At 47.3% G+C, this 27030-nt stretch overlaps 2 protein-coding genes across 7 annotated transcripts; both read right to left on the reverse strand.

Moving 5' to 3' along the window:
- Positions 1–231: 231 nt before the first annotated feature.
- On the reverse strand, positions 232–13918 carry slc4a5b (solute carrier family 4 member 5b). Of its 3 annotated transcripts, none has more exons than XM_078799227.1 (26): positions 13828–13918; positions 13186–13241; positions 10904–11107; positions 9762–9891; positions 9534–9694; positions 9302–9460; positions 9064–9171; positions 7790–7845; positions 7255–7412; positions 7098–7185; positions 6870–7024; positions 6674–6799; positions 6436–6610; positions 6239–6372; positions 5996–6176; positions 5838–5928; positions 5616–5647; positions 5335–5526; positions 4575–4688; positions 4003–4164; positions 3745–3923; positions 3582–3654; positions 3436–3504; positions 2316–2489; positions 1141–1302; positions 232–528 (listed from the first exon to the last, which is right to left on the reverse strand). In XM_078799227.1, exons 2-26 carry the CDS (start codon positions 13238–13240, stop codon positions 382–384), a joined length of 3285 nt encoding a protein of 1094 aa, XP_078655353.1. In that variant the 5' UTR covers position 13241; positions 13828–13918; the 3' UTR covers positions 232–381. The 3 variants fall into 3 exon arrangements, with proteins under 3 accessions (XP_078655353.1, XP_078655354.1, XP_078655352.1); XM_078799226.1 differs by lacking the exon at positions 4575–4688 and adding an exon at positions 4291–4404 and having other exon boundaries at positions 233–528; XM_078799228.1 differs by lacking the exons at positions 4575–4688; positions 10904–11107; positions 13186–13241; positions 13828–13918 and adding an exon at positions 10443–10578 and having other exon boundaries at positions 4003–4404.
- On the reverse strand, positions 11033–25373 carry scarb1 (scavenger receptor class B, member 1). 4 transcript variants are annotated; one of them, XM_078799233.1, is made up of 14 exons: positions 24932–25373; positions 24140–24300; positions 23922–24063; positions 23651–23854; positions 23473–23568; positions 22473–22588; positions 22242–22408; positions 22054–22172; positions 20748–20821; positions 20585–20636; positions 20339–20488; positions 17935–17985; positions 17605–17668; positions 15604–17343 (listed from the first exon to the last, which is right to left on the reverse strand). In XM_078799233.1, exons 1-14 carry the CDS (start codon positions 25046–25048, stop codon positions 17336–17338), a joined length of 1521 nt encoding a protein of 506 aa, XP_078655359.1. In that variant the 5' UTR covers positions 25049–25373; the 3' UTR covers positions 15604–17335. The 4 variants fall into 4 exon arrangements, with proteins under 4 accessions (XP_078655361.1, XP_078655359.1, XP_078655360.1 ...); XM_078799235.1 differs by lacking the exons at positions 15604–17343; positions 17605–17668; positions 17935–17985 and adding exons at positions 11033–11107; positions 13186–13241 and having other exon boundaries at positions 24932–25369; XM_078799234.1 differs by lacking the exon at positions 17935–17985 and having other exon boundaries at positions 15605–17343; positions 24932–25370.
- Positions 25374–27030: the final 1657 nt, after the last annotated feature.

The following is a 27030-nucleotide window of genomic DNA, read 5'->3' on the forward strand; positions in this document are numbered from 1 at the left end:
GCTAGTAGCCTACCCGGTCTACGAAGGCCAGACGTTGGAGGGCTCCTCTTCCAGTCTCGAATCAGCTTGGTGAATCCAGACGTTCGAGCCTTCTTTACACGTCCTGGTTGTGTCACGTGGTCTCATGTTTACCATGACGTCATGACAGAATATCCTTCAGTGGCGACAGTAAGGTTTTACAGGCAAGAGAAGAAAGGTTCTACAGATTTATGTCCAGCTCACAGCTAAACCTGACATATTCATATTCATATCTCCTTTATTTAGTTAGTACTTCATGTCTACCACAGCGATCAGCAGCAACAAAAAAACCTTTCTAACCTTTATTTCATGGCGCCCTACAGAGGAAGCGGCTAATAAATACGCACGCACACACGCTACATTTCAAAGTAAAAGAGACACTTTGGGCGGCGTGGAAGTGGAGTCAGGGGACAGCAACAGGTCACTGTAGGGAACGTGTAGCTTCAGCACACAGTATCTGCGGTCCGCTTGATTCTGATCGCACGCCAACATTGAGTACTGCTCGGCCTCCTGACACACACACACACACACACACACGTTTGTCAGGACAAGATGGCAGCCATCTCTAATGATGTTATAATGTGACTTCTTTCGCAACTTGTGTTCTATAAATAGTGTAGTAGCTAGCTAGCTGGTTAGCAGGGAAGGCAAAAACCAGAGAAAAGTTAACTTTATTGAACATAAAACTTTACACAGGGGGAGGGGCTACTCACAGTCACAGGTGGGGGGCGGGAGGGCAGTTGTGGGCGGAGTCTGGCTGGACAATCTCCAAGGGAATCTGGGAGGGGGCGGCCCCCCCGGGCTGAGCAATACAAAGGGGGAGGAGTCAACATGCAGGAAAAAAAGACCACCAAAGCAAACTTTCATCCCCCACTAAAAAGAGTCCCCGGTGTCCACGCCCTTTGAGGTCACATGACTGCACCCAAGGCTCCACGGTGGCGTGTCCGAGTGTCCCACAGAGACAGGAGTGAGGTGGGGACACTGATGTTGGTGTTAGTGGATGACAAGTGTTAAAGAAAAGTGCTGAGTCAGCAGCACTGTGGAGAGGAGAGGAGACGTTGAGCGTGTTAGTCACGTGTTAGTCTGCACGCAGCCGCCGCAACATGGCGCCTGGATGCTCACCTCCTCGTCACTTTCCGCCTCCGCGCTCTTCTTCTTCTTCTTCTTCTTGTCGTCCTCCCTCTTCTTCTTGTCCTTATCAGGCAGGATGTCATCTAGCCAGGCCAGGTCGTGTTGAGAGAACATCAGGTCCAGAAGCTTCCGCACCACCATCAGACCCAGGATCTGCATGCACCACACTCAACCCAATCACCTTTCATTGCAGGACTGATCCTGGGACTTCAATGCATTCAACTTAGCAATAACACTCATTATCATAGCGAGACGATGACGCCAAGATGCTAATCAATCATCAGTGCTGGATGATATCATCATCAAACCTATATGATATCATCATCAACCCTAGATGATATCATTATCAAGCCTAGATGATATCCATCATCAACCCTAGATGATATCCATCACTCCTAGATTATATCATTATCAATCCTAGATGATATCCGTCATCAACCCTAGATGATATCCATCACTCCTAGATTATATCATTATCAATCCTAGATGATATCCATCATCGACCCTAGATGATGTCATCATCGACCCGACATGATATCCATCATCAAACCTATATGATATCATCATCAACCCTAGATGATATCATTATCAAGCCAAGATGATAACCATCACTCCTGGATATCATTATCAATCCTAGATGATATCCATCATCAATCCATGATGATGATATCATCTAGCATTGATGATGGATATCATCTACGGGCGATGATGACATCATCTAGGGTCGATGATTGATATCTTCGAGGGGTGATGATGGATATCATTTAAGGTTTATGATGATGATATCATCTAGATTGATGATGAATATCATCATCAAACCTAGATGATATCATCATCATGGATTGATCATCAACCCAAGATGATATCCATCATCAGTGATTGTGATCATTGATGGATGATATCAGTCATTGGTAGACGATACCAGTCATCAGTGGTAGATGATATCAACCATCAATAGATTCTATCCATCATTAAGGCTGGATGATATCAACCATCAATGATTGTGATCAGTGGTAGATGATACCAGTCATCAATGGCGAATGATATCAACCATCAATGATAGTAATCAATCATCCATGGTAGATGATATTGTTATTGATGATACGTTATCAATAATCAATGGTAGACACCAACAATATGAGTGAGCAAGATGGCGGCGTGCTGACCATGACAGGGAAGATGATGGCGAGGAAGGTGGACTTTAGGACCCAGAGGACAGCCAGACACGTGATCTGGACCAGGGTGAAGAGGTGGACGCGTCTCAGTGGGACGTGACGCAGGAAGGCGAAGTCCGGTTGGTGTTTGGGAGCCATCATGTACAACTTGATTCGCTCCCAGAACTAACACACAGATACAGATACAGCACACAAATGTGGACATTTTCTACACAGTATACACACTAGTAGTACAGAACACTACTATGTAGACTCGTATGTACACTAGCAGTATGTTTACTAGTATATAGAGTAGTATGTATACTAGTGTATAGAGTCGTACGTAGACTAGTAATATGTTTACTAGTATAGAGTGTAGTATGTATACTAGTACTGTATATAGAGTAGTATGTGTACTAGTATCTACAGTAGTACCTATAGTAGTATATAGAGTAGTATGTATAGTGGTATATAGAGTAGTATGTATACTAGTATATAGAGTCATACGTAGAATAGTAATATGTTTAGTAGTATAGAGTGTAGTATGTATACTAGTACTGTATATAGAGTAGTATGTGTACTAGTATCTACAGTAGTACCTATAGTAGTATATAGAGTAGTATGTATAGTGGTATATAGAGTAGTATGTATACTAGTATATAGAGTCATACGTAGAATAGTAATATGTTTAGTAGTATAGAGTGTAGTATGTATACTAGTACTGTATATAGAGTAGTATGTGTACTAGTATCTACAGTAGTACCTATAGTAGTATATAGAGTAGCATGTATAGTGGTATATAGAGTAGTATGTATACTAGTATATAGAGTCATACGTAGACTAGTAATATGTTTACTAGTATAGAGTGTAGTATGTATACTAGTACTGTATATAGAGTAGTATGTGTAATAGTATCTACAGTAGTAGCTATAGTAGTATATAGAGTAGTACCTATAGTGGTATATAGAGTAGTATGTGTACTAGTATATAGAGTATTACATATTGCAGTTTATAGAGTAGTATGTCTACTGGTACATCGAGTAGCAAGTCGAGTAGTATATACAGTAGACTGGAGTAGTACTACTGTATGTAGACGGGCTAAGCTGTAAGCTTTAGAAAGAGGCGCGGCTACCTGGATGCCGCTGAGTGAGGCCACGCCCATGTACAGGAAGACGCCATAGAGAACGGGCATGGGGATGTACTGAAACAGAAGGTCAGTGGATGACAAGGTTAGCACGCTAACAAGGAGGTCCTTTTGGATTTGGTTCTGGTTCTGACCTGAAGGACGGGGGCGAGGAAGACAGAGAGTCCGGTCAGAACAAAAACAAGCGTGCCGGTCAGTCTCTGCTCGCTGAAGGACGGGAAGAGGGCGGTCCGGTCAGCAAAGACAAGCTTCCACCAGGAGGAGGAGGTGGCCTGTGAGGCATCACGGCGATCTTACCGGACGCCCAGGAACTGGGGCTGCTCTCCGGGGGCACTGGACTCACTCTCCATCTTGAGGGAGTCGATGTGGGCGATGGAGATGACGGTGGCGGCCACGTACCACGGAAGACCCATGAAGGAGCACACCGCCATCAGGATGCCCACCCAGAAGAGGTCCAGGTGGTAGCCGCAACCTTTCTAAGGGGCCGGGAGGACAAAGACCAAAGTGGTTCTCGGTGGGTTCCCCTTTTGGCTGCAACAGGAGTGCACGTCTAACCTTCAGTTTGTTCTCCTTGCGGTTGACGATGACGGCGCTGATCTGCTGGTCCATGAAGATGAGGATAGTGACCAGCAGGGCGGGAATGAAGCTTGCCAGGTGCCACCACCACGGGTTCTTCCCGAACGGCATCACCACCCAACCGCGGTCAGAACGTGTGGGCTGCGCACGCAAACAAACGTCAACAAACAAACACAACCACAGACTGTGTATTTGTACACATAGTATACACATACACAGTGTACATGAGATTAGCATGCATGCTAGGAGCAGCTCGTTAAAAAATACCTTCAACTCAGTAGGAACGATTAGTTTGGGTGTGTCTAAACCCACCAACATATCCAGACCCACAAAGGACATGATGGACATGAAGATGGCAAAATCACTGATTAGCTTCCTTAGCTTAGCATCCACACACACACACACACACACACACACAGTGACGTGACGGAGAGACACATACAACAGAAAGAAAAGAGAGAATGTGTTTGTTAAGAATCAAAGAAAAAGAATGAATGTGTCACACACACACACACTGAGGGAGGAAGGGGTGATCCAGGTGATTCAGGGACCTTAATCTCAGTGGGGACGTGCAGTTTGGCAGTGTCCAGGTCCAGCAGGGTGTCCAACCCACAGAAGACCAGGATGGAAATGATGATGGAGAAATCGCTGACCAACTTACGGAGCTGCAGCAACAAGGGAGGGGAGGGTGGTTTGGGTTGGGGTCAGGGGTTTAGGTGATATGTGGGCCGGTGTGGTTGCCCGGATACGAGAAGTTCATGATTGTTGAGAGAAGGCTGTGCACTTGCATACTTGAATGCATAAGTGTGTTCACACCACTGCTGGCACATTTAGCACACTCGATAGCCCTTTAAGGCCGGCCCTTTAAGGCCGGCGCTTTAAGGCTGTACCTATAAGACTGGCCCTTTAAGGCTGGCCCTTTAAGGCTGGCCCTATAAGGCTGGCCCTATAAGGCTGGCCCTATAAGGCTGGCCCTTTAAGGCTGGCCCTTTAAGGCTGGCCCTTTAAGGCTGGCCCTTTAAGGCTGGAGCTTTAAGGCTGGCCCTTTAAGGCTGGCCCTTTAAGGCTGGAGCTTTAAGGCTGGCCCTTTAAGGCTGGCCGTCTAAGGCTGGCCCTCTAAGGCTGGCCCTCTAAGGCTGGCCCTTTAAGGCTGTGGGACTACAGTACAGTATTCCATTTGAGACTCGGCCAATGTTTCCATGGCAACGCATTCAGGGCCGGGACATTCGTCACAGACGTTGGTCCACATGGGATCACATGCAGGTTCAGTGGCGGAGAAAGCAATGGCGGGCGCTGCGGCGGGCGTCTCACCTTTGTCGGAAAGTAGCGGCTGAACTTGAACTTCTTGAGGGACACGGTCATGGAGTAGGTGCCAAAGAAGAGGATGAAGGACATGAGGGCCAGGTCGGGGACGTACTTACAGGCCTTGCCCACCAGGGCGCCGCCGTACTTGACGCACTCCTTCTTGCTCAGCTGACTCCAGTCCAGGTCACTCAGGTTGAACTGCGGCGCCCCCAGCAGGAGCACAGAGGGAGAGAAGATGCGAATAGTGGAAGCCACCTAATTAGGGGGCAACAAAGGCGCCCACTCACCAGTAGGGTCATGTTGTCGTCCGCGAGCGGCGCTGAGGTGTCGGTGTGTGGCGCTGAGGGATCAAACAATGACAAGCTAAGCTAACGAGCCTCATTAGCAAACTCTCCCGTCGCGCCATACTCACATGTCCAGGCCACGTCAGGAAGCAGTCGGGACACAAAAGCAAGACAAAGTCAACACGCAAAGACCCTCGTGGTCACGTAGGCGTGAGGAGGACTCACCCTGGTCAGGGGGGACGCAGTCACACTTGTAGGACGTGATGAAGTCGGGCTTGAAGCCGCGGTTGATGGGGTAATACTTGAAGGATCCCACCTACACACACACACACACACAGGCATCAGCGCTAGCTTCCACGCTAACGTGCTGACACCGAACCCACCATCTTTTTGATGGCATCCGAGATGAAGATGAAGGAGATGAGGCTGGAGAAGCCCTCCTCGGTGAAACGGGTCATGTACTTGATGATGTAGCTGGCATCGGACAGGACCAACAGGAAGCACTGCAGACATGCGTGGATGCCGATCCACAGACGCAGCTCCATGTAGTCCACGCCGTTGTTCCTGCGCCACACGCAAACATGCCGTCAAGCGTCAACACGCCATTCAGCCCTCACGCGTCTTACTTGCTGAACTCGTAGAGAAGCTTCTCAAAGATGAGGATGGGTCCCGTGGAGCTGAGGATGATGAGAGGCTGACCGCCAAACAAGCAGAAAACGGTTCCCGCCAAAGCCGTCCCCAAGAAGCTCTCCATCACGCCCTGAAAGGAGGCGGAGTCACAGAGGAAGGACGACAAGGAGGGCTGACAGTGTCGACGCCTGACCTGGTAGTTGTCAGTGGCGTCCCCAAGCAGGCCGCCAAAGGTGATGGCGTTGGTGATGCAGCCCAAGTAGATGAAGAGCACGGCAGAGATGGTCTGGATATGGAAGCCATCGTAGATGTCGCTGCAGTACCACGGAATCTTCCTCTTGATGTCCAGCCACAAGCCGCCGCCCACCCTTCAGACCGAGATGGACAAGCTGTTTGGTCCGCCTCCTGCCCTCCGAGGACGTGCATCTTACCTCCCGGTGAACTTCAGCTCCTCTCCCAACTCATGTGGTGCTGGAAGCTCCTCGTCTTCCCCACTGGCCGCACCCCCGGCTGCCCCGTTCATCTGGCCCAGCTCGTTCAGGTTCAGCACTGACTTCCTGGAAGTAGAACGGGTTGAGCTGCGTCCGGCAAAGATGACATCATCAGAGCATCAATGATGAGTCCTGCCTCATCTCAGCTGATGGAACCTTCTTGGGGGGCTCAATGCGGATTTTGGGGTCCCATTCTCCTGGCGGGAGGACGATCACCTCGTCTAGGAACTCATCCACGCCTGCAATCAAGTCCTCGCGGTCCCTGGCTTTGTACGCCACGTCGCTGAACAGCTGGCGGCATACAGACACACAACGTGAAAGGAAGGCGGCGGACGCTGGGGCAGCCCGTCAGGGTGCGCCTTACGTCGTCCACCATGAGCGTGGCGATGGCCCGCCCAATCTCGTTGTAGGACTTGGTCTTGCCGTGAGGACCCAGTAGGATGAAGAGGAACCTGCAAGACAGTCCTGGTCACTAAGTCGCATGCTACCACTTGAGGGGGCAAAGAGGCGGGTAGACCCACCTGGTCGGCACCGGGACCTCCGTGAGGCCGCCCAGAGTGGTGGCTTGAGCCAGACGTACGAAGGAGACAAAGGGTTTGTCCAGGAAGTCCACCTCGCCAATTAGCACGTTGGACGCCTCGGCATCGCGTGGAATCTTCTTCATGAATTTGTTCTTCAGCTGGCGGTAAAATGTCACTTTTTACAACTTTAGCAGACACTCCCCCACCTGGGCCGCACGGGGGTCTGCTTCCATCCAAAGATCTTCCCTCAGTGGCAGAAGCCACAAGCTAACACTAGCATGATAAAGCTAACACCACTATGAAGGTAGGTTCATGCTAGCTGCTGCCACGTGGGAGCTCCAACAAGAAGGTTTGAAGAAGGTTCACGCACTCAACCTTTGCTCCTTTCCCACAGCCACAGCTTAGGCAGCAAATATCTGCCTCTTAGCTTAGCAACAAGCTTAGAGGCTCCGCCTGCTGTGGCAGCTAGGTGGCAGCAAAAACATCACAATAGAAGATGGAGGGAAGGAAGGAGCAAACATACACACGTAGTTACCTGGTCAGAGCTGGGCGTGTCGGAAATGTCGGTCATGCTACGACTCTGTGCGTGATCTGTGAAGGCAACACACGCTTTTACATGGTGATACGTGGTGATACTTATAGGTTATCACATGATACTGGGCCTGATACCAGACAAACCATGTGATGATCTTATTATCACATACTACAGTATTAATTGGCCCTGTACCCTAGAAATCGCCCATGAATTATATGGGAAAAGGCCGAAATGATACTGTGTCAAAGCCCAGGGCAGTGATACTGATAAAATATAGAGTTTAACCATGTCCAGTATCAGCCCCTGTAGCTGTCCACTCAGAGCGCGCTGCTCTGGTATCGTGCCCGTGAAACAACCAATCAGAGAATAGCACACGAGTGCTTAGTGCCTAGTGCTTCTCCAGTCACCAAAAAACCCAAACTTGATTAATGGAACTTTAATTGTCAGACATTGATAAGATAAGACTGTTGATAAAATATTATTGTTGAAATATTAACAATTATTGTGTTTACACTGTTTAGATATAATACATGTAATAAACTGAACATTTTCTGGAAGCAAAATGGTCTTTTGATTAAATAGTACGTGATAATAAGCTCATGATTAAATAGTATGTGATAATAAGATCATCACATGGTTTGTCTGGTATCAGGCCAGGTATCATGCGCCCAAGTGTCAGTATCAGCCCGAGACCGAAGGTGACTGGAGAAGCACTAGGCACTAGGCACTAGGCACTAAGCACTCGTGTGCTGTTCTCTGATTGGTTGTTTCCCGGGCACGATACCAGAGCAACGCGCTCTGAGTGGACAGCTACGGGGGCTGATACTGGACATAGTTAAACTCTATATTTTATCAGTATCACTGCCCTGGGCTTTGACACAGTATCATTTGGGCCTTTTCCCGTATCATTCATGGGCGCTTTCTAGGGTACAGGGCCAATTAATACTGTAGTATGTGATACTAAATGGTGATACGTGGTGTTATGTGTTGATACATGGTGTTACGTGGTGATACGGTACATGGTCTTTCCAAGAAGAGGACATCGATCTTTCAGTCAATCATAACTTTACAAACATTCAAACACCAAAGCAGGCGAGCCAAAGAAGCAAAGCATGAGAGCAGCGGTGGGGGAACCTGATGATGATGATTATTATTATTATTAGTTAGTACTTTTTGGCTACTTCCTTCTGATCAGCAGCAACACATAAAGTTTTACATTCATAAAAGTTAACACATATTTTGTGTGTGTGTGTGTGCGTGTGTGTGAGACTCACGCAGGCGTCCCAGACTGCTGGCGTGTCGCGAGCGCAGGTCATCAGTAGATCGATGGATGGCGGAAGCGGAACTAGTGCTACGACTCAGCGTCACCTGAGGACTACGGTCTGAGCGCACGGGAGGCGGAGTCAGGGCCGAGAGGGCGGAGCGAGCGTTGGTGGTGTTAGAAGCGAAGAGAGCGTTAGGGAGCGTCAGACGGAAGCGGGGAGCGACAGCGTCGTGCGTTCGAGTGCTTACTGGGGGCGGCAGCAGAGGAGGACTTCCCGATGTCGGCCAGCGAGCGGTGGATGGGCTTCTTGGTCTGGTGGCGGTGTCGCCGTAGCAACACAAAGCTGATCTTCTCCTTCACGTCCTCCGAGACCAGGCCATCAGCGATTTGTCGCTCCACGATCTCGTCTGTGGGGGCGGCGCACATCACAACCTGAATGGCATTCGGTGGGGCGGGGCGATGGTGATGGCGGGCACTCACCCACGATGTGCGGCAGTGAGAAGGCGTCCAAGTCCAGCAGGATACTTCCTGTCTGGAGACACGTTCGAAGCTCAAAGAGGCTGTGCAGCGTCAGCGTGGACACATGAGGTTTGCTCCATCGCTCGCCGCCTTCCTCCACCTTCTCCTCAAACTTCACCCACCTGCGAAGACCGCACTGTCAGCACGCCGTAACGCCATCAACCTGCGGGGCAAAAGAGCGAGGCGCACCTGGCCGACTCCTTCCACTCCAGCTCGCCGCCCTCCTGCTGCAGCGTGTCCATCTCTGTGAAGATGGTGGGCGTTGGCCCGCCTTCGTCCTCCGCCAGGATGTGACGCAGCCTCTCGGCCGCCGGTGACACTGCAGGGTGATCGACACGCATGGGTCATGTGACGCCCGCTGAGAAGTGCACTTCCCTAAGTATACTCTTTTGAGTATATTATAGTGTAATTGTAGCAATAACAACTACATGAAATTAAAAAAATATTATATTATATAATATTATAATAATATATATAATAATATTACATAATTATATATAAAATTAAAATTATAAATATATATAATAAAAAATAATAATTATAATTTCAATAATTACAATTATTTTCAATAATAATAATCAGTGTACTAAACCACTAACTACACAAGTGCACCAACCAGCCTGTGTAGTCACGTGTTTATCACAACCAATCATAACAACCTGTAGAAGCGTGCAGTTGCACTACAGCCTTGTTCCAGCAGAGGACGCTATGACAAGCCGCTGTCTCTCCACCCTCCATCAATCTTCATTAACAAGCCAGCCTGGAGGCACTGACTGCTTCAAGTACCCCCCCCCCCCCCCCCCACATGCCAAACAAAACCCCACCACGCGCATCAAGCTAGCAGCGCTAACCCACCTAGCTGTCTGTTACCTATGTGAGAGGCCGCCAGCATCCGGCGGGAGGCCAAGATGGCGGGGTCCTGCATGCTTGCTCTTATTTGGCTCAGAGGGACAACAGCGGCGTGCGTCCGCTGGACTCGTTCTGCCACGCCGTCCGCGATAAAAGTTTGGGGAAGAGGGCCGACACACCACAGAGCCCTGGAGGACGCTCCTCCCACACGTGCACGCGCACGGAAAGCTCCAAAACAAAAAGGCCGTGCACGCCGTCCCAAATAACACACAGCTTTAATCAGCTTACGGCCTCCATGTTGGCCTCATCGCAAGTTCGCACCGGAGGCCGCCGCCCACCCGACGACATGGTGAGATTAACCTTGCACATGACGGGGGGAACAAAAAGCGCAGGAATTCGTCCCGTGACTTTGAATGGAATCCGTCTGAGCGGCCAGCAGGAGGCACAAGTGGGGCAATAAGCTAGACAAGATGGCGGCTCACCCGAGGGGTCGGCACGCTCCAGCAGCTGAGGGCGGTCTTCGCCATCGCTGTCCTGGTAGAATCCTCGGCGGGAGTGCTCACGGTCACCATGGTGATCGTAGCGCGAGTGGCAGGGGCCGCGCTCGCCATCGTGGTCGTACGAGCGGTGGCGCCGTCTCTTCCGCCTGTGGGACACGGGGACGCCGATGTAGAAGGGCTGGACGTCTGCAAGGAACACACAGGGAATGCCGTTTTTTTGGTTCTCCTGGTGGGAGTCATGGCATGATGCTTCATTAGGACACCTGGTCACATCCCAGTTCATCCTACTTCATCCCAGTTCATCCTACTTCATCCCAATTCATCCTACTTCATCCCAGTTCATCCTACTTCATCCCAGTTCATCCTACTTCCTCCCAGTTCATCCTACTTCCTCCCAGTTCATCCTACTTCATCCCAGTTCATCCTACTTCATCCAAGTTCATCCTGCTTCATCTCAATTCCTCCTAATTCACCCTACTTCATCCCAGTTCATCCTACTTCATCCCAGTTCATCCAACTTCCTCCCAGTTCATCCTACTTCATCCCAGTTCATCCTACTTCATCCCAGTTCATCCTACTTCATCCCAATTCATCCTACTTCATCCCAGTTCATCCTACTTCATCCCAGTTCATCCAACTTCCTCCCAGTTCATCCTACTTCATCCCAGTTCATCCTACTTCATCCCAGTTCATCCTACTTCATCCCAATTCATCCTACTTCATCCCAGTTCATCCTACTTCATCCCAGTTCATCCAACTTCCTCCCAGTTCATCCTACTTCATTCAAGTTGATCCTGCTTCATCTCAATTCCTCCTAATTCACCCTACTTCCTCCCAGTTCATCCTACTTCATCCAAGTTCATCCTGCTTCATCTCAATTCCTCCTAATTCACCCGACTTCATCCCAGTTTATCTTGCTTCATCTCAATTCCTCTTAATTCACCCTACTTCATCCCAGTTCATCCTACTTCATCCCAGTTCATCCTACTTCCTCTCAGTTCATCCTACTTCCTCCCAGTTCATCCTACTTCATCCCAGTTCATCCTACTTCATCCAAGTTCATCCTGCTTCATCTCAATTCCTCCTAATTCACCCGACTTCATCCCAGTTAATCCAAGTTCATCCCAATTCATCCTAGTTCTTCCTAATTCATTCGAGTTCATCCCAATTCATCCTCGTTCATCTTACTTCATCCTAATTCACCCTACTTCTTCCCAGTTAATCCAAGTTCATCCCAATTCATCCTAGTTCTTCCTAATTCATTGGAGTTCATCCCAATTAATCCTCGTTCATACTACTTCATCTGAGTTCATCCTGCCTCATCTCAATTCCTCCTAATTCATCCTACTTCATCCCAGTTAATCCAAGTTCATCCATATTCATCCTGGTTTATTATACTTCATCCTTATTCATCCCATTTCATCCTACTTCATCCCAATTAATTCCAGTTCATCCTAAATTCATGCCAATTCATCCTACTTCATCCCAATTAATCCGAGTTCACCCTAATTCATCCCTAGATCATCCCAATTCATTGTAGTTTAGTGTACTTCATTCTAATTCATCCCAATTAATTCTACTTCTAATTCATCCTAATGAATTCTACTTCCTCCCAATTCATCCCAATTCATCCTATTTCATTGTGTCCTGAATGACGTGAACATGGTAGCAAACAACGAGGTACTTAAACCTTCAGTGCAGAACAGCATATCTACTCCATGTAGCCCGGGTGTCCAAAGTGCGGCACCGGGGTCGTTTGGGGCCTACAGCATATTTTAAAGAATGTCAACAGGAAAAAAAAAACACAACAGCAAAAATGTAAAAATCTGCCGCCATTTGAAATGAAATCGTATATATATTGGGAGGAAAAGTTGTAATCTAAAATGAAAAAGGAATAACTTGACAAGAATAATGTTGTGATATCATCCAGCATGAAAAAAAAGAATTTTAGTCGCAAGTGGAAATATTAAAGAAAGATTATGTTTTTATCAATTTGCAATATTATGAAAAACAAACAAAATAAAGTTGTTATTTTTTTTAAATTAGGTTGAGAAGAAGAAGTTGGAATATTCTGGGAAAAAATTCTAAATATTACGATAAAATACATCATATTCGCATCATAACGCGGGACAAAGTTGCTAATTTTACAGAAAAAACTCCTCCCACTACGATGTCATTTGAAGTCCAACTATGACGAGACAGCCGTTGTACTCTCACCACATTAACTTGTCATAAGTTTGATTGGCGGGTGTGCGTCAGCTCACCGTCGTCATCGTCGTCATAGCGACGCTGAGCTCGGCTCCTGCCATGCTGATCCATCCTGAAAGTCACACAACAAGCATTTCATTAGCTGTGGCACGCCTGGGCACATGGACACGCATGTGACGGGTCGATGGCGGGGACAGCTCCATGGACCCCCCCAACCTCCCTCCACACTGCGGCGCCCAGAAAGTGATTGACAGTGTGAAAATATGCAGGCCAACTCTTGAAACGAGTCGTATTAAGCCAACATGGCCGCCGCACGGGGGCCATGACACTCTCACTAATGTGGACCCGGGGGGGCTGGGGAGGGCGCGGCCTAGGCTGATCAATAGGTGTCATTTGTGATCGCTTACGAGTTCCTGAAGCCTGATCAGTGACTGTGAAGGTCACATGCACGTGCATGGGACCTCGTCTCACTTCCTGTCCAGCGACCTTGTGTCGACCTTGATCTTCCGCCGCCGACGGCGTCATGAACACCAACAGCATGGCGGACAAGCAAACCTTGTGGGAAACATTGTGGGACCGCGGGATGCCGTGAGGGAGAAACGGATGCGGTCTCCATGACCCTGGCCACGCCTTGGGACGACCCCCCCCCCAGGTGAAAGAGGACACACCATGTTTGAGGAAGTGGTAAAAGTTCTTACCTGAAGAAGACAAGGATGAAGACGAGTTACAGGCAAAGAAATAGGAGCGAAGAACCAGCAGTCAGGGAGTTGTGTGTGCTGAGCCGCTGACAAACTATCAAGTGGAACCTCTCACGGACCCGACGCTGCCCCGTGTGTGTGTGTGTCCCGGAGGGCATTCATTGACGTTCTATTTGGAGGCTGGCTGATGTTTCCATGCCAGCAAACATGACATCAGCAACCTTCAACTACGTAGTACTACTTAGTACATTATCAGTATTATTACTACAAAACAATGAGTACAAGTTCAGCTCCTCCCAGCAAATCCTGAGAGGCCTTACATCCGGGCGAACGTGTCCTGGACACCCCCCATGGATCTGTCCAGGAGACTTCCTGACCAGATGACCGAACCTCATCTGGCTCCTGTCTTCTACTCAGACTTTCTCCCGGATGACAACGCTTCTCACCGTATCTCTTGTCTCTGGAGGAAACTCATTCCGGTCGCTTGTACCGCCATCTTGTCCATAGGGTCACGACCCAAAGCTCCTGACCACAGGTGAGGACAGGAACGTAGATCCATCTTTGGGCCTTTGGGCTCAGCTTCCTCTTCACCACAATGGGCCGATGCAGACACCACAGCAAACCGCCAAAAATACTGAGGAACTGATGGGGAACTAATGAGGAGAGTTTCTACCGAGGTATTAAGGCACATAAATATAGAGTAGTTATTGAGGAACTAACTAGTTGAGTAGTTACAGAGGAATTAAGGCACAGACATTTGGAGAGTAGTTACTGAAGAACCAATGAAGAACCATGAGGAAGTAGAGAGTAGTTACTGAGGAACAAATGAAGAACCATGAGGAAGTAGAGTGGTTACTGAGGAACCAATGAAGAACCATGGGGAAGTAGAGAGTAGTTACTGAGGAACCAATGAAAAACCATGAGGAAGTAAAGAGTGGTTACAGAGGAACCAATGAAGAACCATGATGAAGTGTTGAGTAGCTACTGAGGAACCAATGAAGAACCATGGGGAAGTAGTGAGTAGTTACTGAGGAACCAATGAAAAACCATGAGGAAGTAAAGAGTGGTTACAGAGGAACCAATGAAGAACCATGAGAAAGTAGAGAGTAGTTACATGAGGAACCAATGAAGAACCACAAGGAAGAAGAGTGGTTACTGAGGAACCAATGAAGAACCATGAGGAAGTGTTGAGTAGCTGCTGAGGAACCAATGAAGAACCATGAGGAAGTGTTGAGTAGTTACTGAGGAACCAATGAAGAGCCATGAGGAAGTAGAGAGTGGTTACTGAGGAACCAATGAGGAACCTTGGGGAAGTGTTGAGTAGCTACTGAGGAACCAATGAAGAACCATGAGGAAGTCTTGAGTAGTTACTGAGGAACCAATGAAGAACCACTAGGAAGTAGAGAGTAGTTACTGAGCAACCAATGAAGAACCATGAGGAAGTAGAGAGTAGTTACTGCGGAACCAACGAAGAACCATGAGAAAGTACAGAGTAGTTACTGAGGAACTGATGAAGACTCATGAGGAGGTGTTGAGTAGCTACCTGAGGAACCAATGAAGAACCATGAGGAAGTGTTGAGTAGTTACTGGGGAACCAATTAAGAACCATGAGGAAGTGTTGAGTAGCTACTGAGGAACCAATGAAGAACCATGAGGAAGTAGAGAGCCGGTGGGACAGCGGTTAAACGGAGGAGCCTGACTGACACCTGCAGGCCTTTGGTGTCACTACAACGGCTTTAACAAAACAACCATGCGTCTCCCCACAACACCTCTTCCTGCAGTGGATCCATAGACTTCCTTCGGGTTTCAGCAACAGTTTGGGGGGTTGTTCAGCGTCGTATCGGCCGTGTTCACAAAACAGTCCCGTGTGAAGTGCCATTGACAGATGGAGCATATTGCAGTTACGTCAGTAGAACTCATTAAAAACCACACATAGCCATCCAAAACTGCTTTCAAGTGTAATCACTTCTTCCATTATCCCATTTCCCACAGTCCCTGAACATTTCATAGAAATCCATTCAGAACTTTTCTAGTTATTTTCAACACAAAAAACGCCGGCTAAAACATAACATTTATGCTGCGCTGGGCGGAGGTTATTCAAGTGATTAGCTTAGCCTTCTTAGCATCACGTGTCAGATACAGCCAGCAGTTTCAAACGCATCACACTCTTCCACCTGCTCTGCAATCCCGCCACCCGCCAGATAGTTTCCACAGCATGAGTTGGTAAGTGGGTTGGTGGGCCCGCCCAGTGTGAAGGAAAGTGGGCGGAGGACGTTACCTAGGACACAACACTGTGAGCATGCCTCGCTACAGGATGCAATAGTACGAGACATTTATCGGCACAAACCCATCACGTGTTTTATCACGAAAATCAGCCCATACTAATCGGTGACCGATCGATTGGAACATCCTTAGTGGAGCTCCACCTCCAGATCAGGGATCAAGTACCTTTCTATCATAGAGGGATCATAAAATATTGCTTTAAAATGTTCAATATATTCATTTTTTTTACATGTTCTATTAAATATAGTCATTTCTTCACTAAAATAATAATGAAATATAAAGTATCTCAATCAGAGGATCATAAAAAAAATATTTAAAATGTTCAATATATTCATTTTTTATATTTTCTAATAAATAGTCTTTTCTTCACTAAAATAATAACAGAAAATATCTCAGAGGATCATAAAAAATCTTCAAAATGTTCAATATATTCACTTTTTTATATTTTCTATAATACTGTCCTAAATGAAACAATGATACATGATAAAATATTACACATATTAAAATGAATGAGCGACGAAAGTCCCAAGGAATAATCCAGTAATAAAGTCATAATCTCCTGTACTGTGAGGCCAAACATGTCGGAAGACGCATGAAGCCAAGATTCACCATCCGGTGTGGTGGAGGAACATCATGGGATCCCCCTCAGCGATAAGGTGAGAAACCCGGAGAAGAAGCTCCTCCTCCACATTGAGGAGCCAGATGAGGCTGCTGGAGCACCAGGGCGTTCAGGGCACGTCCGACCAGGACAGGTTAGAGGGACTGTCTCTTACACACACACACACACACGCACACGCACGCGTGCGCGGGATGTTGCCGTGACAACAGCTTTATTGTGCCAGTGATTGTGTGGTTCCGAAGCTTTGGCAAAAAGTGGCAAGTGAAAGTCCACAGCACTCGTTTAGTGCAAGGTGGTGAAGCAATGCCATCAAGGTGGTGTGCACCGCCCCCTGCTGGGATAAGTGAAGTAAAAACAGGAAGTAGAGCGATGGTCACGCCTCCTGCCGAAACCCCGGACAGGGTGCGAGGCTGCCGGCGGCGGCAAACACCATTTGACGCAGCATCACAGTTTGTGCCGTTTCCACAGTGATGGAAGCCCATCAGGGAGGCGGAGTCAGAGCAGTGTGTGTGTGTGTGTGTGTGTGTGTGTCAGTCGTGGGCAGGAAGTAGCGGGTCTCTCTCGTGGCTGGAAGCGTTCCCTTCGGACGTGGCGCCGCTGTTGGGTTCATTTGTCTGTCAGAACCAGAAGAGAGCGTGTTTAAGGAGACATACTGTCTGCACACCACAGGGGGCGGAGCCTCAATGAACGAGGCAGGAATGGAATGAAGTGAACCGGAACATTCCATATCCTTTCATTTCCACCTCATTAGCACAGGAAACGCCTCGCCTCGCCTACACATGTCCCGGCGGCTGGAGACGCGCCGTGGCAGGCGTCATGATGCAAGATGGCTGCACAAGGAGACTTAGCAGTGTGCATGGCGTGTGTGCACCCACCTGAGTCACCCAGCATGCATTTCTCCTGAGCGCCACGGCCTTGAGCGGGCACTTTATCGGCCGCCTAAAAGATGACCACAGCCTCAGACATGAGCAAATGATGCACAAACAGGGCGGGGGAGGGGGGTCGGGCGGGCGGAGGCAGTTAGCCGGTGTTCATGCTGGGGAATTATAAGCTGTTAATTGATTAACGCCATCGCAGGGGAAGGACTTCCTCTCAATGGACCGATGATGATTGACAGATCATGTGGTGATCAATGGAATCAGGAGGGGTTGATTTGATGAGCAGACGGTGATTCAGAACTTTCTAGAACTCGGGTCTTTACTAACCCCAGACTCCTGCAGCACTCTGGTGCTCGCACTCAGATGGAAAGACCCTCTCTGTGTACACACACACACACACACACACATATGTGTGAAACAGCTGTTTCGACCGCCAGCATCAGAGGCATTGAAGTACAAGTCGATCCAGACGGAGAGCATCCCAACGTGGAACCTGTGCTATGAGCGTGCATGTGGTTCTGCCAGGACATGAAAGCTGAGATGACCAGGACAGGATTGGGATGGGATGGGATGGGATGGGGGGGGGGTGGATGACATGTGGCCAGCCATTTGGGTGTGGATTGTCCTTAAGGGAATCTTGGACTGCTTATTTCCTGTCATTCCTTCATTTCAGACCTTTGCTTCATCTCTCTCTGGTTCTTTCCTCATCTGGTCCACTGCTGCCATCATGTCTACAAAGATGTGCCAGTCAACATGAAAGACACTTCCAATATTTCCGATTGAGGGCCAAAGCACTGCAGGTACGTAGTCTCCCTGGTAGGTACGGTATCCGGTCCTTTCCTCGTCAAGCAGTCAACTACAAATATGGTAATTTGTTTGTTTCCCTGTTGCAGAGGATGATGATGATACTCTGGTTGTATCTGTGGGCAAATGCTTGACGGGGAATGGACTTCAGGTGGCGTTCTTGCCATTGTATACCTCAACCACTGTGTTGAGCGAGTCCAGTCAGGAAACATATTTAAAGGGGTTCCCCAAGGTTCCATCTTAGGTCCAACCTTGTTCTCGGTCTATATGATGGCATCATCTATTCAGCCTGCCTTCACTCCCTGCCGCATGATGCTTCAACTCAGAGGGAGTTTTTTTAAACAGGTGATGACGCAGGCGCCCGATAGATGAGATCATGTTTGGTACCGTAGAAAACGTCCACAAAGAAAAATGTGAATAGTTGATGGCGTTATATTTATGAATAAATTTTTATTTTCATGTAAAACAAACATTAGTGTGTTGTTTATGTTGTCCAATTAAAAGTTATGCTTGAAATGTATCTTGTTCCTGTTTTTGTCCTCTTCTAGTCAGGAAGTGATATTTTGCTGAAACGTACCTAAGATCTATTGCTGACTTATGTCAACTAAAGTAGGGAGGGGCATAAATGTGGGCACCCTTGTCGTTTTATTGAGTGGAATACCTTTAACACAACATAGTTTGGTATTGCTCATTGACCCAAGTGAAGCCGATCATGAGAAAGTTGCAACTTCTCTGAAGAGTAGAACCACGGTAGCTTCAAAACAACTGTCACATGACCCGAGAGCAAAGATGGTGTGATTTAAAGCGGGCTGTCCATGCTTGGAAACAATCAAACCTGACTCAACTGGAGATGTTTTGGAAAGAGGAATGGTCCAAAAGACCTTCACACCGGAATCCAGACCCTAATTGGAAGCATTTACGTATTTCTGATAGGAAGGAGGATCTACTACATATTGATGTGTTTTTTCTGCTGGGGGGCCCGAATGTATGCCCCTGCCTACTTTAGTTGACATAATGACATCTCATCTATCCCTGTGTTGGTCTGCTATATGATATATTTACCTGGAATGGATGATGCCAACAACCAGTCATTTACTAAGGAACATCTGGACCAGGGGTGCCCTAACTTTGTAATACCACTGTACATTCATGATCACGTGTAGTACTATGTTGGGAACTTCCTTGGTGCATTGCAGCAACATGGGCAGGAACGCTACACCTAGTGTTACCTTGAGCGAGTGTGTGGTGAAGCTAGTTGCTAGCCGGCTAGTAGCTAGTCTCTGTGGTGCCACCGTAGTTCTTGGGTGTAACGATGCGAACAATGTGACAGAAATGGAGCCTTTATGGTGCTTTTGGAGGTGGAACGGGTGCGTCCCATTACATAGCTGCCTCTTTTTTACCTGTTGTTGTATCTTTAGCACTTTTCCTTTCAGACTCAATTGGCTTAATCTTAGCGTAGCTGTTTCCATGCCATGAATAAGTTAGTTGGCAGGTAGGAGATGTTAGCGCAGCATGGCATAAGACTGGCGGTGCCTCAACTGGTGCACTTGCGTACTTAAACGGGCAGGAAAGAGGGTTCACTCTGTCGCGTTTGGTCCACAGAACAACGGCAAGAACGGGGTGAGCCCTTTTGCCAGATTGGAATATACTGCCATATTTTCTTTAAAAAAAAAGGTTAAAATCTTGTTTACTGTCTGGTCATGTGACACCCCTAGTACTGACACGTCAGTCTTTGGAGTGCGTTGACACTTTGACGGTGGCCATCTTGGCTCAGTATATTCAAGGGGGAGAATCTGAGGCAGGCACTGCAGTAGTACTTGTGCAAGTATTCCATTTGAGACACGGCCCTAGTTTTACAGCGGGACTCGTGTGAGCTTGATGGGACCGGTTAGTGGGGGAATGGGGGCATGCAAACACACGTTGTTACCTTCTTCTGTCTGTAGTACACCAGGGCGGCAATAAGGACAGTGGCGAGTCCGAGGGCGATGAAGCCGTACTGCATGACTTCCATGACGATGGGCAGGACCACCAGGTTGGTGTGGAAGGTGTCAAGGATGGGCCCGTCGATGTAGCCGCTCTATGGCCAGGAAGAGCAACAAAGAAACCATAAAAGTTTTTATGGAGATCCATACAACGGTGGAAGGAAGCCCGCGTTCTTCCTGTGGCGGCTCACCTCCTCAAACCAGATCATCGGCATGACGGCCTCAGAGATCTTCCCAGTCTCCCTACAAGAGCAGGAAGTAGGACGTTAGGTGCGGAGGTGGCCAACAGGAAGTGTTTGATGGTAGTAAACAATGCAACTAAAGGCCAACAAGAGGGATGGGAATTTGTCCTACGTAATTCCTGACACTCTCTTCATGTAGAGGTTGAGCTGCAGGCGGATGGACACGTTGAGCGGGACGCCGGTTTGCTGCGGACACAAACACATACACACAACACTTTTAACGACTCGCACGGGACGCACAAACCCTGCAGCAGAGGGCCCGCCGAGCTCCCCCGGCGACCCGACCCCTGACGGACAATTATCTTCCCGTGCAGGCAACACGGAGACAGGAAGCTTTAGGGCAAAGTCAGCCTCTTCATGATTGGGACTTCCTATACATTGTCCTCTAATGGACTTTACACATGCTTCACTCAGCAGCTCCACTTCAGCGCAACGTAAGGGTGGACTGCACGAACACCCCCCCCCCCCTTCACACCTCAACACCAACTTTCATCTCGCTCCTGGCGGTATTTCACTTCTTTTTACGCCTGCATGGCGAAATGTGACAAATGAGAGGTTTCATGGTGGCCACAGTTTGACACTGGAACAGACTTGAGTGAAAATGGTGATCTGAGGACTGTTTCCAAACACATCATAGGTGAGCACCGCCTGACGGCTACACTGTTCTACCATCACAAAGTGTTTACAGTAAGAACTCCTCGTGCCTCTTTGTCATCCTCAGCGATGAAAGTTCATGATTAACCTGCCCTGATGTGTTTTATTGACGCTGTAAACACCAAAGGGAGCTGTAACTTCATTATCCAATTAGCTTATCTCCAAGCCACTTGGATCAACGTGTGTGTGTGTGTAAGATCATCAGGGCTTTGAATCAATCACAACATGAAGACATTTCACCTCTCATCTGCTCATGCTCAAAAAAGAGATAAGACACAAACACACAAACACGGGTCGTTGATAAGCTAATTGGATAATGAAGTTACAGCTCCATAAGGTGTTTATAGCGTCAGTAAAAGACGTCAAGGAAAGTTAACGATTACACTAACTTCCAACACATCCCCTTCACTGCTGAGGATAATGACGCAAGGGTGGATGTCAGCTGCGTTCAAGTACATAGGAATTACATATTCCAGGTGGCTAGCAGTGTTAGTAGTAAGTGATAACAGAATGAGAAGGAATGATGTGTCAGGTTATGTGTTGTTGATCTGTTCTTACATGGAGGAAAGAGCCTCAGTGACCTTTGACATGTGCTCGGTTTATGCAAGGCTAAAAATCATGACCCTGACCCAAAATACAAAGTCTGAATGACGACGCATTTATCTTTTTCACGTAACCTCATAAAAGCTCTTCTTTATCATTGGACTGCATTTCTTTCTTCTGATAAACTTCTGCTGTGTGTGTGTGCGTGTGTGTGTACTCACAGGATGGATGTCTATGAAGAGGCCGTGCTCGTCCTCGTTGGGGTGGAGTCCTTGAATGTAGTCCAGCAGAACCGGGTCAGCGTTGAAGAAGTGAGGATGAGAGATGAAGACGGGAGAATCTGAGGAAGAGGGCGGGGCATCAAGGCGGTGTGGACATGGCCGCGTCCGCTCGTGCAGGTTCTACTCACTGTGACGGCAGCTGCTGACGTTCAGCAGCCCCGACTGGCGACAGGGACAGAATCCCTCATTGGGAGCGTAGTCGCTGCCATTGGCGAAAAGAGTCTTGGGCGCCACGTAGCGGTACAAGGGGATCCCCTTCAGGCTGCCGGGTCGCTGGTAGACTAGCTCCATGGACCTGGTACCATAGGAGAAGACCGCTCACGTCACAGCACCCGCACCAAAAACACAAAGAGGCGTACCTGCAGGCATCCGGACTGTAAAAAGGCAGCGTGCTCTCCTGGGTCATGAAGGGGGGCCACATCTGACCTGCCGTACCGTTGATCATGTTGCACTGAGGCGTCCTCCAGTAGGACAACTACACACACACACACACATTTGTTTTTGACACAATATAAAACATTCGAGTTTTATCATCTCATTATACCATCAACCTATCATGATATCATGTAATCATACCATCACATCATGTTATGTTATCATATGACATCATGGTATCATGTTATCATACCATCACAACATGTTATCATATGATGTCATGGTATGGTAATAATACCATCACAACATGTTATCATATGATATCATGGTATCATGTAATCATACCATCACGTCATGTTGTCATATGATATCATGGTATCATGTATTCATACCATCACATCATGTTGTCATATGATATCATGGTATCATGTAATCATACCATCACATCATGTTATGTTATCATATGACATCATGGTATCATGTTATCATACCATCACATCATGTTATCATATGATGTCATGGTATGGTAATAATACCATCACATCATGTTATCATATGATATCATGTAATCATACCATCACGTCATGTTGTCATATGATATCATGGTATCATGTATTCATACCATCACATCATGTTATCATATGATATCATGACACCATGATGATGGTATCATACCATCACCTCATGTTGTCATATGATATCATGGTAACTTGTAATCATACCATCACATCATGTTATCATATGATATCGTGCCACCATGTTATCATACCATCACATCATGTTATCATACAATCACATCATGTTATTATATGATATCATGGCACCATTTTGTTATGATATTATGATATGTTATGATATCATGACATGTTATGATATCATGTTGTGTTATGCTATGTTATCACGAAGCTATGCTATAATGTAAACAATCGTCATGGTGAGTGTTCCAGGGATGATACAGATCACAAGAAGTGGATGGTACCTGACCTGTGTCAGGCCGTTCCAGGAGTCCACCTTGTGAACGTTCTTGATGTCGTCTTGACCCGTGAAGATGGTGAACAAGCCGGTGTCGGTATTGTTGAACTGCGTGAGGGTGAACTGCGTCAGGGCCGATCATATAGTGACGTCGTCATATCGTGACATCCGTCCCAGACAGGACACTCACCTCGGTGAAGAGGCCAAACTTTCCGGAGCTGGGCAGCATCCCGGGCAGGTATTTGTTGAGGAAGTCGACAAGGCCGCTGTCGTAGCCCCACATGAGCTCACCCACCGTCTTGGTGAGGAAGGGCCCCTCCTTGAAGGTCTTGAAGGTGGCGCTGATCAACAGGCGCATGGCGAAGGGAAGGTTCTCCATCATGACCGCCGCCCCCTGTTGGCCAACAAGTCAATCAGATGCTGAGACCGCCCCCCTTGCCAGCCCTCGCCAGCCCACCTACCAGGACCAGCATGTTGGGGATGGTGACCACGTCAGACTCGTTGCCCGCCGACATGCTGGGCTCAAAGAAGTAGCGGCGGTATTCACGGTACGACACCGTACTGTTGTTGTGGAACGTGATGTTGTCCTTCTGACAGCGTTTCCTGGACCACAAACACAGGGACAAAGCACGGCGTGAAGTTGCGAGAACGTTCCAGGAAGAAAGGCTGACACAACTACCTGTACACGTAGGGTCCTCGCTGCTCCACCATGGGCTTCTCGCCGTTCAGGACCTCCTTGGGGTTGAGGACGTGGAAGAAGTAGACGGACATGAAGAAGGGGACTGGGATGTCCTTCCACATGGTGTAGGACATCTCGTTCTTGGGGTCGATCACCGTGTTCTGGAGATCAGAGACAGGAAGTGTGTTAGGACACGCCCCCGACACTGAAGTTAGCACCCTGTTTCATTTAAGGTGCTATGAACCCAATGTGCGGTGCCACTTCTCCATGGTACATTTCTCTCTGTTCTCAACCTCTAGTCCACATTAGACCTGCTCCACTTTGAAAACCCCTCAGCTGAGACTTCTCAAATCTGGACGTGATTGATCTACAGACCAGCGATGTGGACACGCCCCACCTGGATGCCTCAACACACACACACACACACACACTTGGTCCCTTTCTGTACCACATACATTTGTGTTGTGGAAATTAAACATAACCAAAGTTTGACTTGTGAAATGTAACACAAATGTTCGTTTGTTGTCGAAATATGACATTTTAACAAACATTTACATTTTATAAATGAACCGTATTATTGAACATAGGCATTTCCATTGCGTAAATGAAATTTAACATTAAATTGGTGTTGCGTAGCTTATTATTTCAGTTTTTTGTTAATAAAAGTAGATCTGTGTTTTTTTTACTGCTTGCAGAGTCCAAACAATTAGCTGATAGACCGGGTTTGTGCGCGTGCGTGATCACCCACTCTCTGACCCCAGCTGGCGACGTTAAAGTCCCATCCGAGCTCACCTTGATGATCTGGTCGTGGATGATGAGTGGACCCACAAAGGTCAGGACGGTCCCCAAGACTACAGCGAGGACCCCCGCCACCGCGAAGACCACCGCCGCTTTTCTTTCAATCGCCATACTTGCCGCTACGTCAGCTTGTTACTTTGCTAGCTTGCGGCGGCGAAACGGCCTGATGCTGGCCGCAGCGGGGGCGACGAAACCTCCGTGTGGCTTCTGGACTGGTTCCGACACACGAAAAAAAAAGAAGCAATGTTTTGTTCGAGCGTTGAAACATTCCAGCCGACGTGAAGATGTTTGTCCCGCTTGGGTCGCCATTGTATTTATACTTTCTAACCGCGCCTCTTCCTCGCTGAGCATTCTGGGAAATGTAGGAACTGTCATGCTAGTGGGGCGAACAACGATGCTGTTTATAGGAATAAAAATACATGTACATATAGTACATGTTTAGTAGCTGAACGACAGAGCTACGACTTGAAAAACGGATACGACCTTTCCCTGCCCACAAAGTCAACATAGTCTTATTTTTTTTTTATTTTTTTTTTCGCTTTATTTGGGCAAATATATGAATCATAACAGTGCATTTCTTACATCAATCAAAATCAAAATATAACTTTCCATTATTTACATTTGTATTCAACTATCTGATAGCAAGCCCAAAAGGAGTAGGCTGAAGCAAAAGCTTATAAATGCCTATCACGGATATCTGCTGCTTACACGCACATGCACACGCACGGAATAAAAAAGGGTTCTGCTAACCCTAACTCTATACATACACACACACACACACACATATATATATATATATATATATATATATATATATATATATATATATATATATATATATATATATATATATATATATATATATATATATATATATATATATATATATATATATATAATGTGTATGTCATGTATATATATATATGTGTGTGTGTATGTATAATGTGTATGTCATGTATATATATATATATATATATACATACATGATATATATTCTATATATTTATATAAGAAAGTGCACCTATTTTCTCAATTTTCCAAATATTTCAACTTAGTGTACATTCTGTACAGCATCCTGTACAACCTAATATGGTTTGTTTCTTTGTTTCCCATCATATTCCAAGTGAAAAAAGTGTCAGCCGATGCTGCTAAAGTGACCCTGGAGGAGAAGTCCCCAGGATGAATGATGGCAAAGGAAAGTACTCCGGCGTGCTGAGTGAGACCCCCCGAATCACATACCTTGATAATCTGGTCCTTCATCACCACCTGGCCCACAAAGATGAGGATGACTCCAGAGAGGGCCATGAGGGCTCCGGCCACCATGAAGCCCACCGCCACTCGGGACTTGCTGACGGCCATGGCAGGCAGGCAGGACGTGATGGCAGCTTCTCCTGGGAGTCTCCGGCTGAGGATGCGAGGAGGCTGCCTTGCGGCCCGCGCATGTGTTTATACCCCGTAGGCCACGCCCCCTAGATCCTGCAAGGAGGAGCCGTGAGTAATTGTCATCACATTTAATTGTCACACTGACAGACAACCACAGGAAGCCTGCAAACATTATAGACTTTTCTTCTAACCTTTGATCAAACAAACAAAACACACACATCATTCGCTTGTGTGTGTGTGTGTGTTTGTGTGTGTGAGAAAGCATTGCAGGATGTGTTGCCGTAGTTCCAGGCAAATTTTCCCCCAGGGTCTAAAGACATGATCTTGACTGTTTAGGATCTTCTTGAGCTCTTTCATCATTCATGTTCAAATGGAGGAAGTCACGCTGGTGTCACATGACTACTTAGCACAGCACTCTCTCATTCTGGCTGGAACATAACATGATAACATCATAACATGGTAACATCATAATATAACATGATGATGTTGTCCAAGAGCCCTTTTCCATCACTGCTCTCAAAATGTAGAGGCCCCTCCCACTTCACCTGAGACACGCCCCTTTATTGTCCACATTTATTCTTTGCTTATGACCCAGCATGACACACTGAACTCATCCTGATGTTAGCAGGATGTGATGTTAGCAGGATGTGATGTTAGCATGATGTGATGTTAGCAGGACGTGATGTTAGCATGATGTGATGTTAGCATGA

The sequence above is a fragment of the Doryrhamphus excisus genome, linkage group LG19, assembly GCF_037039965.1.
Source record: "Doryrhamphus excisus strain RoL-2023G ecotype Guam linkage group LG19, RoL_Dexc_Guam_v1.1, whole genome shotgun sequence".
Lineage (NCBI taxonomy): Eukaryota > Metazoa > Chordata > Actinopteri > Syngnathiformes > Syngnathidae > Doryrhamphus > Doryrhamphus excisus.